Here is a 16,497-nt window from a genome sequence, read left to right as displayed (position 1 = left end):
CCCTGCCAGGGACACCTTCTTCCTTTGATAGTGGAGGTCTGGATCCTCAATCACTCAGCAAGAGATGGAGCCAATGTTTTATGGCAGGATCCCAGGCCTCTTCACCTCTAGGGGCTACTCCTCCCCCCTACACTCCAGATGCAGGTCAACTGTGGCTGTTTCACGTACTCCTCCCCTGGATCAAGACATTTCCCAGATCCTATCGCATTCAAATCCAGACAGTCAGTCCACAACCAGGCAAAGACACACAGAATTGTTAGAACAAAAAAACCAACCACTTCTAAAAGTGTAGTTTCTAAACACACAATTCAAAAACCACCTTCACAAAAAGATGTGTTATTAAATCTTAAGTTCAGGCTCTCTAAACTTCACCTCTCCATCTTAAACCTATGGGAAGATAGGCTGGAAACCTATTACACAGCCTCCCCCATTCTGTCCTATGGGCAAGATTGCCTTGCAACAGTGAAAAACGCATTTGGCAGTCTTTCACGGTCAGGACAGGGTACACACCTTGGTACATGTCTTACCTTTCACATACACAGCACTCTGCCCAGGGGCACCTTGGGCCTCCCATAGGGGTGTCTGATGTGCATAACAAGGGAAGGGTGCACTTGTCAGGACAACAAGGCAGTTTAACAAACTGCGCGCAGGCACTGCAGTGGCAGGCCTGAGATCTCTTTTCAAGGCTACTAATGTGGGTGGCACAATTAGTGCTGCAGGCCCACTTGTAGTATTTGTATTACCAGCCCTGGCACACATAGTGCACTTTACTAGGGACTCTACTAGTAAGACAAACATGCCAATTATGGACAACCAATTACCATTACACTTTACACAGGGAGCACTTGCACTTTGACACTGATCAGCAGTGGCAACGTGCCCAAATCATCTAAGTTGGCAAATGAAATCCATCACAGCATCAAAAATAGAGTAGGTAGGGGCAAAAAGTCAGGGGTAATCATGCCAAGAAATGCCAATTATAACAACTGTATTGTCCACACACTTGCTTTCAGTAAGCAGACCTTTAAATCTTGTTTTTATCTAGTCACATTTACTGTGCGTTTAAATACAGAGTTTAAATGTCAGGCTGTATCTTTCAGGGAGCTTGATGTTTATTTTTCTATCTCTGACTTCAAAGTGAGAGGATTTGTGACAATCATGCTGGCTACTGGGGGGAATGCTTGAGGAAAGCTGTACGATGTTACTTTTTTTCTAGCACACAACAACATTTAAATGTCTGTAAATGAACTGTGCTGATGATCAAATTAATACATTGGATGATGACATTTCCAAACATTATCGTTTGTGCGGTGTATACTTTTATGCACTCTACTCTGTACTACTCCACTGTATGTGAACACACTCTTTGCCAATCTCCTCTATGCCACTCTACTCCACACCATTGCACTGTACTATGGAACAACCTACTATATGCCACCGCACTCAGCACTACTCCACTGTATGACACTGCACTCTATGTCAATTCACTCTACCCCATACTACTCTACTATGCACCACTGCACTCTACACCACTCCACTCTATGCCACCCTACTCTGAAGCACTGCACTTTATGTCACTGCACTCTATGCCAATGCACTCTACTCTGTACTACTCCACTGTATGCAAGTGCATTCAATGCCAATCCCCTCTATGCCACTTTAATGTACTCTGTACCACTGCACTCTACTCTGAAACAACCTACTCTTTACCACTCCACAGTACGACACTTCACTATGCCAATGCGCTCTACACCACTTTACTGAAAACCAATGAACTCTATGACAATTGACTGCACCACTGCACTCTATGCCATTATACTCAGCGCCACTGCACTCTACGTCACTGTACTCCATAACTGCACTCTACACCACCCTATTCTAGTGTAGCACTGTATCCTATGCGACTCTAATCTGTGCCACTGCACCCTAAGCCAATGAACTCCACACCACTCTACTATACATCACTGCACTCTACAACAGTATATTTGGCAACATTGCACTCTCTGCCACTTTACTTTACGCCACTGCATTCTATGCCACTGCACACTTCACCACTCCACTACGCTCAACTCTATGCTACTGCACTCTACGCCAATCCACTCCAAGCCACATTAATCTACTCTGCACTGCTGCACTCTGCGCCACTTCACTCTACTCAGAAACAATAAACTCTATGCCACTGCAGTCTACGTCACTCCATTCCACTCTGCATCACTCCACTCTATGCCACTCCAAACTACGCCACTTTATTCCACACCGATGCACTCTACACCACTGCACTCTAGACCAATGCACGCTACACCAATTTATTCAAAACCAATATACTCTATGCCACTGCACTCTATGCCAATCTACTCTGCACAATTGCACTGTACACCACTATACCCCACGCCTTTGCTCTCTACGCCACTATAGTCTACACAATTGTACACTATTTCACTTTACTCTGCACCACTATGTGCACTCACTCCACACCAGTACACTCTATGCCACTCTACACTACTGCACTCTACAACTCTCTACTTTACGGAACTGCACACTCTGTTAGTGAACTATATGCCACTCTACTGTGCCACTGCACTCTATGCTGCATCACTTGATGGCATTCTATTGCTAATACACTCTAAGCCACTACACTCTACACCACTTTAATTTATTGTGCACCACTGCACTCTACGTCACTTAACTCTACAACTCTCTACTCTTCACCACTCTACTCTATGCCAGTGCATTCTACCCCACTTTACTATGCACCCCTGCACTCTCCACCACTCTAGTCTAGACCACTCCACTCTGCAACACTACACTCTACGCCAATGCACTCTACACCATTGCTCTATACCACTCCATTGTACCCTGCACCATTCCACTCTACGCCACTTCACTCAACTCTGAAACAATCTACTCTACGCCACTGCACTCTACACTGCACTACTCTACGATACGCCACTCTACTCTAAACCACTGCACTCTATGCCAATTCACTCTACAACACTTTACTCAAAACCAATACACCTGATCCACTGCACCTACATCAACCACTTTGCACCGCTGCACTTTATGTCAGAATACTGTACAGAATTCTACTCTATGCCGCTACACTCTATAGCACTGCACGCTATGTCACTCTACACCATTGCACTCTATGCCCCTGCACTCTGACAGTCTACTCTGCAGTCGCTGTCACCTCTATGCCACTGCACTGTACTCTGCACCACTCTATGCCACTCTACCTCACTCTAAGCCAATGCACTCTACTCCACTACACTATAAGTCACTCTTATCTAATGTGTACCACTGTACTCTACTCCACTTCTCTCTATGCCTCTCTGCTCTACTCTGTGCCAGTCAGTCTACCCTACTCTACTATGCAGCACTGCACTCCTCGCCACACTCTACATCACTCCAGTCTAGGCCCCTCGACTCTGCACCAATCTACTCTGCACTCTATGCCAATGCAACCTACGCCACAACTCTATACCACTCCACTGTACCCTGCACCACGCCACTCTGCCCTGCAACACTCCACTGTATGCCACTTCACACTATTCTGCCACAATCTACTCTATGGCACTGTACTCTATGCCACTTTACTCTGTGCTGCTGCAATTAACACTGCACCACTCTTCGCCACTCTACTTCATGCCACTACTCTATGACACTGCATTCTACCCTGCACCACTCCACTTTACTCTGAAACAATATACTCTAAGCCACTGCACTCTATGCCACTGCACTTTATGCCAGTCTACTCCACTCTGCGCCACTCCACTCTGCAACACTGCACTCTACGCCAATGCACTCTAAGCCACTACTCTATACCACTGCACTTTACCCTGCAACACTCCACTCTACACCAATGCACTTTACTCTGCACCACTCCACTCTACACCACTTCCCTCTACTCTTAAACAATCTACTCTACGCCACTGCACTCTATGCCACTGCACTACTGCGGTCAACACTGCACCACTCTACTCCATGCCGCTCTACACCACTACTCTATGTTTCTGCATTCTACCCTGCACCACTCCACTCTACTCTGAAACAATCTACTCTAAGCCACTGGACTTAATGCCACTGCACTCTGTGCCACTCTACTCCACTCTACGCCACTGCACTCTATGCTGCGCCACTCCATGTCTCTGCAGTCTATGTTATGGCACTGAACTCTAAACCCTGCACTCTACGACAAAACAGTCTACACCACTTTACTCAAAAACAATGCACCATACGCCACTGCACCTACGGAACTACTTTGCACCACTGCACTTTGTGTCACTATACTTGACAACATTCTACTCTACGGAACTGCGCGCTACGTCACTCTACACCATTGCACTCTACGTCACTGCACTCTATGCCACTATATTCTACTCCGCACTTCTGTACTCTACGTCACTGCTCTCTGCACCACTCTTTGCCCCTGCACTCTACACACATGTACTCTATGCCACTTCAATCTACTCTGCACCACTCCATGCCACTCTACAACACTCCACTTCACGATACTCTACTCTATGATGCTCTACTCCATTAAACTCTGCTCCACTGACGCTCCACTCCATGCCACTCTACCCTACAGCACTCTATGGCAATCTACAACACTACAAAACTCTACCCAACTCCCTCCATGCCACTCCATGCCACTTTACTTCACTCTATGACACACTACTCCTCTTTACTCCAATCCACTCTATGCCACTCCACTCGAAGCCACTCAACTCTACAACACTCTGCTTCACTCTAAGCCACTCCACTCGGGAAATCTACTCCACTCATCTCATTGGCCCTTCCACTCTATGACACTCTACTCCCTCAACGACACTCCACAACACTGTACGATTTTCCATGACACCCCACTTCACTCCTCTCCATGTCAATGAACTCTAGTGTACGCTACACCATAACACTCAACTCTACACCAATTTACAACACTCCACTCCAAGAAACTCTTTTTTACCTCACTAATGTTTGGCCATGCTGAACAGCAGCCACTCTGGTGTACACATTGCTAAAACGTATTGGCAAAGCCAATAGCTCTTGCATAGGCGAGACCTATTGATTTTGTCAATGCTTTTCTTCATCGCTGCTGGAGAGGATCATGGAAAAAACTGAGTTCAGGACGTGCACTGTACAATAATCTCTCTTGCGTTTGATTTAATAGGTTAAAATGTAGCTCCCTCTATAATAATAATATAGGCCACCAATAGGGAGCTCCTAACAACTGATCCGCCTCTTAGTTCACTAATGGCACTGTCATCATGGCGGCACTAAGATGAAACTTTGCATGTTAAAGAAATACTCTTTTTCAAATTTTGAAGGATAACATTTTTCAATTTTGAAGAACAAAATGTTTACATGATGTTTGTTTCACGATGTACATGGTAAAAAATGTCTGGCTCGGCTCCTCCCGTTATTTTTGGGCGCATCCACCTCCAGTGTGTAGGATGTAAAATAGAATGTATTTCTCTTGCCAGGCACAGCCCTATTTTCCCTAACCCTACGAACGCAGAGGGTGCACTGCTGAAAAATGACATGCGCTCGGGTGGTGTGTTCACTGGCTCGCACTTTCTGCACTACTGCCAGTCTGGAAGTACATGTGTATGAAAATACCCTGAAAATGTTTGTGAATACCCAGAATGTTACCAGTCTGTGGCCTATCACATCAGATGCGCTCCCTGCTTTATTGGCCTCACTGCTGACACTCTCAAAGCATCCATCAAAAAACTGCAAAGCCTCTACAACTTCAGAGTGATCAGAGCTCTGAACAAGTCTGGCAACTGCTATTTTTCTCTGCCATGGTATTTTAATAATTAAACGTATTTCCTCACCCTAAGCTAAATAGACACAAAGTAGCTTGTTTTATTACCTCAGTACCACGAGCACGACCAAGTAAATATATGCATTTAATGAACTGCTAGACATACTGCCAAATGTGTAATCAATTCTTTGTCTAATTCCTTTCCTAAGGAAGACACGGTACAAACTACCGAATAAATGTTGCAGAAGTGAATAACACAGGTATAGAAGGCAACACAAGCTTCGTATCTAAAAAGCTTCTTGTTTATTACACCATCGGGCGTAACAGAGTCCTTTATATCTAACCAGGACTATGAAGTCCTATTCAAATGATACAGATCACAAAGGATTCGTACACACACACAAACGCGCATTACAGCCCTTTTCTGAGAACGAGGTATTCTTTGTGTGTGTTATAAAACGCAAGAGATGTGAGCTCAGAATACATTAATAATGGAGGCCTGAGGGTTAAACAGCTTACAGAGTCAAACCTAAAAGGTATTCCAAGCGCTGTATAAGGTAGGCTGCACTTTCAGCTGCTTATGGAAACAGAAATGATTTAACATGCATTGACTTTCACCTCACCGCTTCTAGACTCCCACATACCCACTGTTGTGTTGACTATAGCAATATTCCTTAGGTTGCACGTCAAAAGCTCTGAGGTTATCCCACTTATCCAACAACATACACCAATTTACTCCTGGCAATACTTAATGATTTTTTGAACAGTAGCAGAACTGTGTCTCCAGGGGTTTGGTTTTGCCGCTCCTGGGGGGGGGGGGGGGGTAGAGGTGGGGACGGAATCCAGGTGCTATATTTCTGTTGCATTAGGGGGGGGGCTTATGTTGTCATAGCCGTTAGTCTATGGGTTGGGCTCCTATTGCCCTTGAGCAGACTGCAGGTAGTATATTTTTGGGCGGCTTACAGCTCCTCCAAGGCATGGGTTTCTATTTAAACCTGGGTGAAATACACATATTATTTCAGGTAGTGCAACAGTGCCTACACAGGTTGGGCTGTCCCACCAAACCTGCATCAATGGGGGCTCAGTTTCTCTCTCCAAACACGCTAGCTACAGAAAACACCTAAAAAGAGAACGGGGCGCATCAGCGACCTTGTCGACTTTGAAATAACAATACAGGCTTGGCTGCTCTCACAATACGCCATTGAATCTCCGAATACGAGTGACATTGGTTTGTGTATGCTGCCCACACAACAATTCCTCTCGCATTCAGCTCCAAGCATATGACACAGCTACACACTGTACAAATCAGGAAGACACTCTCTGGGCCGCACACACGACACCAAAACAGTCCTCATGCGTATCACTTCTACCAACATCCTCAACATAAAGAGACTCTTCTTATTCAAGCAACCCCAATGCGTTCTATAAGCTCAATAAGAGGTACAATGAGCTATATAAATGCTGTAATTTAATACAATATACAACACCAGCACGCAGGAGTCCGAAATAAAAGATTACGTTTTAATTATAATTTATTTGAGTAACCTAGCCCCAATGTTAACCATCTGAAACTGCCAAATGCGACTGTTTAACCACCCAACGTAATAACTCACACTAAATAAATGCTGCAATACCATATAATACTTATTTCCAGTTTACAAAGTTATTGCAATGTGTGGTGTAGATTTAACATAGCAAGCTACCAACACATGGAATCCCTCTGTTGGAATTAAAATCCAAAGGATTACTTAACAGGAAAAGGTGTTGATACGAATCTAACAATATTGCCATTAAATTCTGGGAAACTGTTATGCTTTACTGCACAGTATGTCTCTACGGATATATATGTTGGCAATGAGCCCAAACCCACAGTAGAGTGATTGCCATGCTCAATAAGGAAAGAGGATATAATCCAATGTAATAACGTAAATGATATTTGTGAAGCGCAACCATTACTATAATCTGGAGCTACAGGATTAAAAACGTTTTTATTGAGCAGAAAGTAAGGAAGCAGAAGTCAACTGATAAATACATTGGAGAACAGTCAGTTTTTAGTCCTTTGCAAAAAGGAAAGAGCTGTTCAAGAAAGCTCAACGATGGAGGGAGAGAACGCCAGATCCTCAGTGCCATCCGTGAGAAGAGTTGACCATCCGCTCAGGAACGGCAAACCCTGGGGTCAGCGAGATGGGCCTCTAAAGATCGGAGGAAACTTAACGAATGATAGTGTTTGAATCTGTGTTGTATACAGATGGGGCCAGGGTACGAAAGGCAAGGAAAGACATACACATATATGTGAAAATAATATGCTTTATGTTAGGTAATTAGTACAATCTCAAGAACGCAGAAGATAATGATCGAAATGGGAGTTGCAAATTCCAGAAATTCATGAGATTTAGGCTGGTGACCTGGACAACTGCCTGATGGGTGGAGATCAGAATAAATTGGAGTATATTCCGTAACACATTCAATGGGAAGAAACAGGTTGAAGACCGAAGAGAGAGCTTGTGAGCTTTGGTCACATAAAACCTTGCTACTGAGGTACCCGTTATAAACAAGACATGCTTGTTTAATATTTATTCGTAAAGTAAATGAAAGACTAGACAAATTGTTATGCATTCCAGAAGATTGGATTGATACAGATGCTTTATTCAGCTCGAGATTTTTGGCTTCTAACATATCCATGCCCTAAAGGGGTTTACCTCAAAGGATGTGTTGAAAAAATACCTGATGAAGACCTTTGTAAATGGATATCGCTCTATGAAGGAGAACTTTCAACCAGCTAATGAAGGAGAGTAGATGAGGCGACATCCAGACTGGAGTTTCTTTCCTTGGCTGAGGTATCATTGAGTCTTAACATACATAATGCATCACAAGAACACAGGCTGTGAAATGCAATAGTGTTAGATAGAATTGAGATGGCTTAGAGCTTTAGACATGTACTTGTATAGCCTTTGGATAGAGTAAGAAAATCTTTAATATTAATGGCAGACTTGTGCTATCCTTGTCTAGCATTTTCTTTATGAAAGACTGTCTGTTCAAGTAACCTTCAAATAAGAAATTACATAAAAACATTCAGATGAGGAATCATTCACTTGTGGGAGCTTTTATTAGGCAGTTGTCTAAGTAGGACACATGCTTTTATAAGAGCAGGTACTACTTCCATTTGCTCTGTTACTTCCTTAAAATTAGACAAAGAAACCCATACTGAAATCGACGAATTTGCAGTGAGCTGGATTGATGGTATAAAATAAGAAAGGATCTTTTAAGCTATAGATTCACAACAGTCTTGTTAAAAAAGGTAGACACAATATATACCAGAGCATTACTCATCCATGTTTTTGAATTTCAATATGTGTTGAATTAATAACAAAATTACTTTAAAACCGCAAAGTAGTGGTAATAGTGTCCGGTTTCCTCTCCTCTGGAGGGACTACCATAGTCATAAGAGCTGTTCAAGAATAATAATATGCCTTCAGAGGAGCAGGCAACAGCAGCATTTAAATGGAAACTGTTGCCTCACTTTCACTAATAAGAGTTAAAACCACCTGCATTTCAGTCAAGTTTGAGTTTCTCAACATGTTACGTATCTCATTTAAAAGAAGCTAACGTTTAAAGTACAATGCACCTTTTTTTGAGACACTAGTCTATAAGGAAATACTTTATTTTTGTCTGTGGGACTCAGGGTCAACTGGGCAAACCAAGTGAGAATTGTAGCCTGATTTGTCTGAAGCTACAGAACCCACATGCTACTTCAACCTCACTGAATTATCAATAACCTTCTTTTTGGGCTTTGATGTTTCACAGGCTAACAATGTTAGCAGTCAAGGCTTACTCTTGAAAGCTGGTGTGGGGTAGACCATCAGGTACAGTTACCAGAACAAGACTCCACAATAAATATAATGTTCAGTGTTATACCATTGAACAAATGAAATATGATTTTTACAAAAACCAACACTATCACCAATTTGCTGTCAACCGGGTAGGATGTAAGGAACAATCTGAAAGCCTTTCTGTGCAAGGAACTGCTGATGCCCACTAGTGGATTTAATATAAACAGAGTCTTAGCCCTGATGTGTGGATTGCAGAGCAAATAACTTATTTGAGATTGACCATCTTGCTCTAATCAATCACACATGTGGGCATAATGGTGCATTTGACAGGAAACTGCACATCTTCAACACCCGTTGAACTGAACCCTTGCGTTTGGCAGCACAAGTGCAGAGCAACTCTGTAGAAATACTCAAAGGGGTGGAATGGGTGGTTAAAGGAAAGGATATGATCTTTGTGATCAGGGTCTGCATCACCAGACACTATTGGCCAATAGAAATGGGGGCTCTTCAAAGCACTTCACAATAAGGGAAAGTAAGTTGCAGAGGAGGACAAAGGTGGCCATTGGCAAACTCCATCCCAACACTGATCCATCAATTGGCTTTTAGACTCTGCTCTCGCTTTGTGCCGAGTACAACACAACAACCAACTGTCTCTAGGGGAGGTATGTGTGTGTATAAGAATGCGTGTATGTTTGCATGTATTTTATGTATAGCGAAAAGCTAGACAAAAGGCAGAAAACCGCTGTACAGAGAGAAAAGTAGGTATACAGTCAAAGAGTGGTTAGAAATGTAGCTGATTTAAGAGAGTAGAAGTGTACTGTTAATGCACTATTATGTAGTGTTTTTAAAGAGGTGCATCTTCAACATCTTCTTACATTGGAGCACAGTTGGGGCAGTCTTGATGTTCATGATTTGTTCCCTGTTCTAGGAGCATAGAAGGAAAAGGTGTATCTTTTTTTTTTTATATACTTCTTTGTCTCCAGTCTGATGGCGCCCTGGCTGTAGATGATCAAAGAGGCACCACAGATAGTGAGCTTGTTATCCAGATAGGCAAGGGTGCTGATTGAGTTGACTGTTGAGAAGTTACTGAAAAATCCACTCTCAATGCTGTTGCTTTTGGATTCTATTGGGCTGTGACAACAGATCTCTGATCTTGTCAATACTTTGAAATCAAAGGTCCTCAAGCAGGGTATGTGCAGCAGCTGAACATGCACTGCTTGACAAGATTTACATAAACGAGAACAACGGCTGACCAAGGTTGAGCACTTAAATTACACTTGTTCCTTATATTGCAGTTAGGTGCAGCTACTCCCAGCATCCGCCGTTGATGGATGCCAATATTGTAAAGAAGTTCAAGAATAAGGAAGGTGCACTCTGAGAGAAGTCAATCAAAACGAGAAAAGTATAGTCCATCAATCTTCTTTTTATTTAAAGCTGTTATTTGAAAACTGGCACACAACCAACGCGTTTCGTTCACAGAGGAACTTCGTCACAGAAAAACATATCAACATTATCCGTGACAGCATACAAAATAACAGATACAAGATAATTGAAATACAAATTTTAAATTGAATCAGCAGTATGAAGAATAAGACGTTAAGCAAGCATCCTCAAACCAGCTCTTACACAAGTATGTGATACATCAGAGTTTTACCAGGTTGCAGTATTAACATTATTGCATCCAGGAGATGTGTAGGACCTCTGGCATTAGAGTTCACCAACTTGGTAATGCAAATAAACATTGTAAAATACATGGGTGGTTAATACCACCAAAGGATAACTGAATAACTACACAAAAAAATCTCCTTACATGTTTCCAGGGCCATCTCTTTGGATCACTCGATCTCAATGTGTGCTTTCGACCTTTAAAAAAATTATATACAACACAACTTACATAGTATGCACCAGAGGTCCCCTGCCTTTGTGTTAATAGGCGCGTAGGGTTCTCTGCTTGCACAGTTGCAAATGACCATCGAGCAATTTAATAGTTATGTTTGTGTTGGTTCTCATTCTACATCACAAAATGCATTCAAGGAAAGTCAACAGTATAGGCAGCATACATTACCTCTTTCAATATCCTTTCATTAAAGAATTGCTGCAGTTTCTCATTACAGTAGTTGATGCAAAACTGCTCAAAACTGTTGTGCTCAAAGTATTCTGAAAAGAAAATGTACAAGCATTTAATAAGTGTCTTCAGTTAATCTTAAATTCAAGTCCTCCCTCTCATTTTACTAGTAGGTGAGTGTTTAAATGCCCTTGGTATTGTTTTTCAATATCAGTGAAACATGACAACAGAGAATTGTACATAACAGGCTCAGGGCAAAAATGAAGGAATAAACTCTTGAAAATTGAAGCTGAGTTAATAGTGCATCTCCGTTGGTTATAGATTCTGCAGTGGAGGATAACGCTTCGTCTCAATGTTGTTAAGCCATTTTAAGGTTTAAACCATTAGCATCCTCTAGATAAAACCATGTTGCATGTAATAAGAAACAAAGTCATGCATCACAATACATAAGGCACATAACTGTACGTAAAATATATTCAAGAAACAATTTAGTTTGACAGTATAAACTTTGAGGAATCTCTATTAGGCACAGAGCTTCGAATTCCTCTCTCTTGCCTTTATTACGCCTTAATAACGCCCATAAAACAACTTATTACATAGGATAGGCATGTGATTCAACTGGCTGCTTAGTGTCTCTTTAACTGGCTGGTTTAACTTACAGTCCGCAGTGTTCTACCTTTTTAAAAAATAATTTTAACTTTGACAATTTAAAAAAACACACGCAGAGAATGAAAATATTGATACAAAAATAAGGAAACAGTTTCATGTCACAAGGAAGTAGAGACGGTTTTCCAGTCCCTTGAGAATTTTATTAGAAATTATGAAAAAGAACTGTTGCAACAAAGACTTGCTATGTTAATACCCACATAGGATAATTACTCGTTGCATGAATAATTCATAGGAGGAAAATGGCCTGGTACATAAAGCAAACTATCAAGTCTGCTCTAGTGAGGAGGTGGAGAGCAAGCACGCTCATCTGAGACACACCCACACTAGTTGGAATAGTTCAGAGCAGTGACCTGGCTGCAGGACTGAAGTGGTGGTAGGAGGGGCTGGGAGGAATACAGACATAGGAGCAACGGCATTGCTTGAGTGCCATTGGCCCTCATGAAATCAAAGGAAATAGGCCCTATCCACTGGCTTTGTAGTAGAAAATAGCTGGAATGTGGGCTCCAGTGAGTCCCTCACACCTGGGCCATGGTGCCGCAACACCGGCTGCACTACTGATAGCTACACCCCTGGGTAGTACAAGTATAACTTGTTAGGATTGTTAACACTTTCTTACTGCTGCATGGGTACAGGAGCTGGTGAAGCCCTGTTCAACCAGTACCCGGCTTCTTAAGAAGATGCAGTAACTTGTGGAGCTCATCTAAAAGTACACCTACAAATAGGCCCAAACACAGTACAAACCGCCACCCATTCTAAATTATATATTCATGAGCAGTCACAGATATTTCAGCAAAAAGGTAAAAGAGTTAGGCTCAGGCATGGTGCCTCTGATCAGATTCCCCGCAAGAACTTCAATATCTGGACACACATTGGTCGAAGGAGCTGGGACAGACATTTGCAAAAGTGAATTCACATCAACAAACCACTTGAGAGAAGGGTGTTCGTTCCAATAATAGCACAGGTGACTCATAGATTTGGATTACTCTCAGCCCACTATTGGCTCTTGGTGGTCTATATCTGTCAGCAGACCTTTTCTGTCCCCTCTGAGGATTGGCCTCGGGTGGCTGAATGTTAAGGCATCAAAAGAAGCCAGAGACTGGTGCATTAACCCAGGCGAACGTAAGACGGTGGGCAGATACAGCAAAGCAGACATGGCCGCAGACTAGAAACATATTTGAGGCACCTGGTGCAACTGAAAGAACTCCACAGCACCTGAAGCGAGCAACGGGAGGGAAGACAATGTGTAGTTCATTGGGGCAATTATGACATTAAGACATAGATCCTTTCTTTATTTCCCTAAAGGCAGGATCAAGTGTCCTCTTTTGATCCAGACATATCCAGGGTCATGTAAAACTGAGACTTTAATCAAACTTCATTAAACCTGCTTATCCACACCTGGGCTGGCTGTGGGAAAGTGGGCAGGTTAGAAAGAGACTTTTAAAAATGCAAAATAAAGTAGTTAAAACTTATATGTGCAACATTAAGGTTGAATTTAATTTTGAACTGAATTGATGTTTAAAAATATACAAAAATAATAATTAGTCATGTTTATTGATACTATGGCTCAAAATGTTGAAAAGCAGCTTCGCTTCATAAATGAATAGACAGAGAAATGCTGAGGTTAGTTTGAAAAACTGTTTAAAAGTTGACCTTTACATGACTATGCCTTTTAGTGAAGAGCTTCACATAACTCTGCAAAATGTTTCTGAATAATAATAATGTTTTGAAATGTTTGCTAAAGAAACTTCACCGAAAAATTAATAGAGAATAATCGCACAAGAATGTAATACTTGAATAGAAATGTTAACCTTTTTACCCTATTTTTCTTAATATTATAATGAAGGGTGTGGTGCTAAATAGTTTCTCATTATAGTTGATGTTTCTGGGAGCGTGGCTTCGGAGCCGTTGGCGATGGCCGCCGATTTCGGGAGCTCCGCGGCGACGTAGGTGGCAGGGAGTCTCCAGGCTTCTCTTTCTCGGGGGCGGATCGTGAAAAACGGCGTTTTCACCGTCGGAACACCTCTGCTACCGCTGGAATGATTTGCGGAGCGGTTCCAGGTTGTTAAGGTGACTTTATCTCTTCAAATGCAGCCCGTCAGAGCTGCGGCCGCCATTTTGTTTTCTTCTTTGCTGTTGTTTTCCTGATGGATCCTTCGCCTTTCTGCCACTGCTACTCTTTTCAGAATTTTTGCTGTCAGTATCTACGCAAAGGTTTTTTCCTCACCTTTTGAAGGCAATTTTTCTTGAATTCGTCGTAATATTTACTGAAGTGCTCACTGCAGCCTCTTTTTCTTCATTTTTATTTTTACTTCACGTAAGCATTTCCTTCACGGACCTACTTTGATATTGAACATTGTTGTTACTCAAACCTTCTTTTCTTCGTGACCTTCTCTCACATTTTTCAAAGGGGAATTTTGTTTCCTTTTCTTCATGGTAATGCCTCGTGGTGCTTGTATTGGGGCGCAGCAGGCTAGCAACCCTCCAATGGCTGATACTAATCCGTTCAATATCCTTCGTGACAATGTGGATGAAGTACCCCTTGAGTCCTCTGACTCTAAAGCTTCAACTACTTCAGGCACTCGTCCTAAACAGGTCTCCAAACTACCAGCAGCTTCTCCATCCGGCAAAAGGGTAAAAATTAACCCTCCTTCTCCCACTAATTCACCATCTTCAGTCTCTATGGAGCTTCTCCTTGAGGAAATCCGTGCTCTGAAGCCATATATGGAAGAAACTAACTTGCGTCTACAAAGCCTTGAAGACAACTGGTCTCACACTATTCAAAGGGTTGTGGTCCTTGAACAGAGAGTTGACGCATCAGAAGAATCCATGAATCAAGTCCCCATTTTACATAAAGAGATTAACCATCTCAAGCAACAAGTTGAACAATTGGAAAACCGCAATAGGCGCAATAACCTGCGTATTTATGGTTTGGGTGAAGGTCTTGAAGGTTCTAATCCAACTTCATTTTTCCAATCATTTTTACCGTCTCTTCTTGGGCTTCCTGAATCTCCTCCTTTAAACATTCAACGTGCTCATCGCCTTGGTCGGGTCTCTAGTCCCTCCTCACCCTCGGCGAGACCCAGAGGTGTTATTCTATATTTTCTGGAATATACTGACCTACTCAAGGTACTTCAAGCTGCCAAGCAAAAAGGAAAGATTTCATGGCATGGTTCTAATTTATTTTTCACTCAGGACTATGCCAAGGTGACTGCAGACCGTCGGAAAAAGTTCCTGGAAATGAGACCTGCTCTTCGAAATCTCAATGCTAGATATGGTCTTTTTCACCCCTGTCTTTTTAAGGTGACTTATAACAATAAGACTACATCTTATGAAGATCCAACTGTACTTCAGCAATTTTTGACTACTTGTCGTAATGATCCTATGGATGTATCCAGATCGTAATTGTTTTGTTCCCCTCATATTGGCTACTTGATGTTCTGTTCTGTTTTATTTTGGCATTAAGGTTATATGATGTTAACTTATGTGTTTTGTCTTTCTCTCCTTAGATTTGGATATATGGCCCCTTGTATGTTCTATCCTTCAGTCTTCCTGGATGACGCCCTTCTTGTCGTTGTTGCTCTGCGGTTTCCCGTTCGGCGTTCCCTCTCCCTTGTGTGGTTTCACCACCCTCATCCTTCTTGTCTTCTTGTGGTATGTCTTTTGCTATTGTGTTCTCATTTTTACTTCAATGGTTTCTTCTGACTTGTTTTCTTCTCTTTGTCTTTGTTTTGTTCCCCTCTTTTGCTTTTCCTAGTTTCTTTTTCCCTCTCTGTTTAACTACTTTTCTCTCTGTTTTTATTCCTTGCTCTTTTTCTTCTTTGTTTCTCTCTCCTTTTATTCCTTTAATTCAATCTATTTTCTGGCTCTCTTTTTCAACCTCTTATCTCCATTCCCTTCACCTTTTTCAATCTCAGATTTTTCTTCATTTTTTAATTTCCTTCTCTTCTAAATATAATGTGTTTATGACAGTTTTTCAGTTACATATATGGTTATGTATTTTATTTCTTTTTAGTTACATTAATGATTCTTCGGCCTGCACTGTTTTGTTTTTCCTTCTTTTGCAATTGTATCAATTGTTTTTCACTCCTTAATTACTCATACTTTCATGTTTTCTCTCAATTTGCATTTTAACTTTTATCCTTAGATGTCTTTGAATATTTTATCTTGGA

The 16,497-nt window shown here is 41.9% G+C and overlaps 1 protein-coding gene across 9 annotated transcripts in view; it reads right to left on the bottom strand.

Moving 5' to 3' along the window:
• MYO6 (myosin VI) overlaps positions 1 to 16,497 on the bottom strand; it is an 856,486-nt gene that overhangs the window by 325,357 nt on the left and 514,632 nt on the right. For all 9 annotated transcript variants that reach the window (XM_085610973.1, XM_085610975.1, XM_085610976.1 and 6 more), the window contains exon 14: positions 11,660 to 11,751. In XM_085610973.1, the coding sequence (XP_085467099.1) occupies positions 11,660 to 11,751 (92 nt within the window). The remainder of the gene's footprint in view (positions 1 to 11,659; positions 11,752 to 16,497) is intronic.

Source organism: Triturus cristatus, chromosome 6 (assembly GCF_964204655.1).
Source record: "Triturus cristatus chromosome 6, aTriCri1.1, whole genome shotgun sequence".
NCBI lineage: Eukaryota > Metazoa > Chordata > Amphibia > Caudata > Salamandridae > Triturus > Triturus cristatus.
Note: the sequence above shows the minus strand (reverse complement) of the source record. Positions and strands in the feature narration are given on the sequence as shown.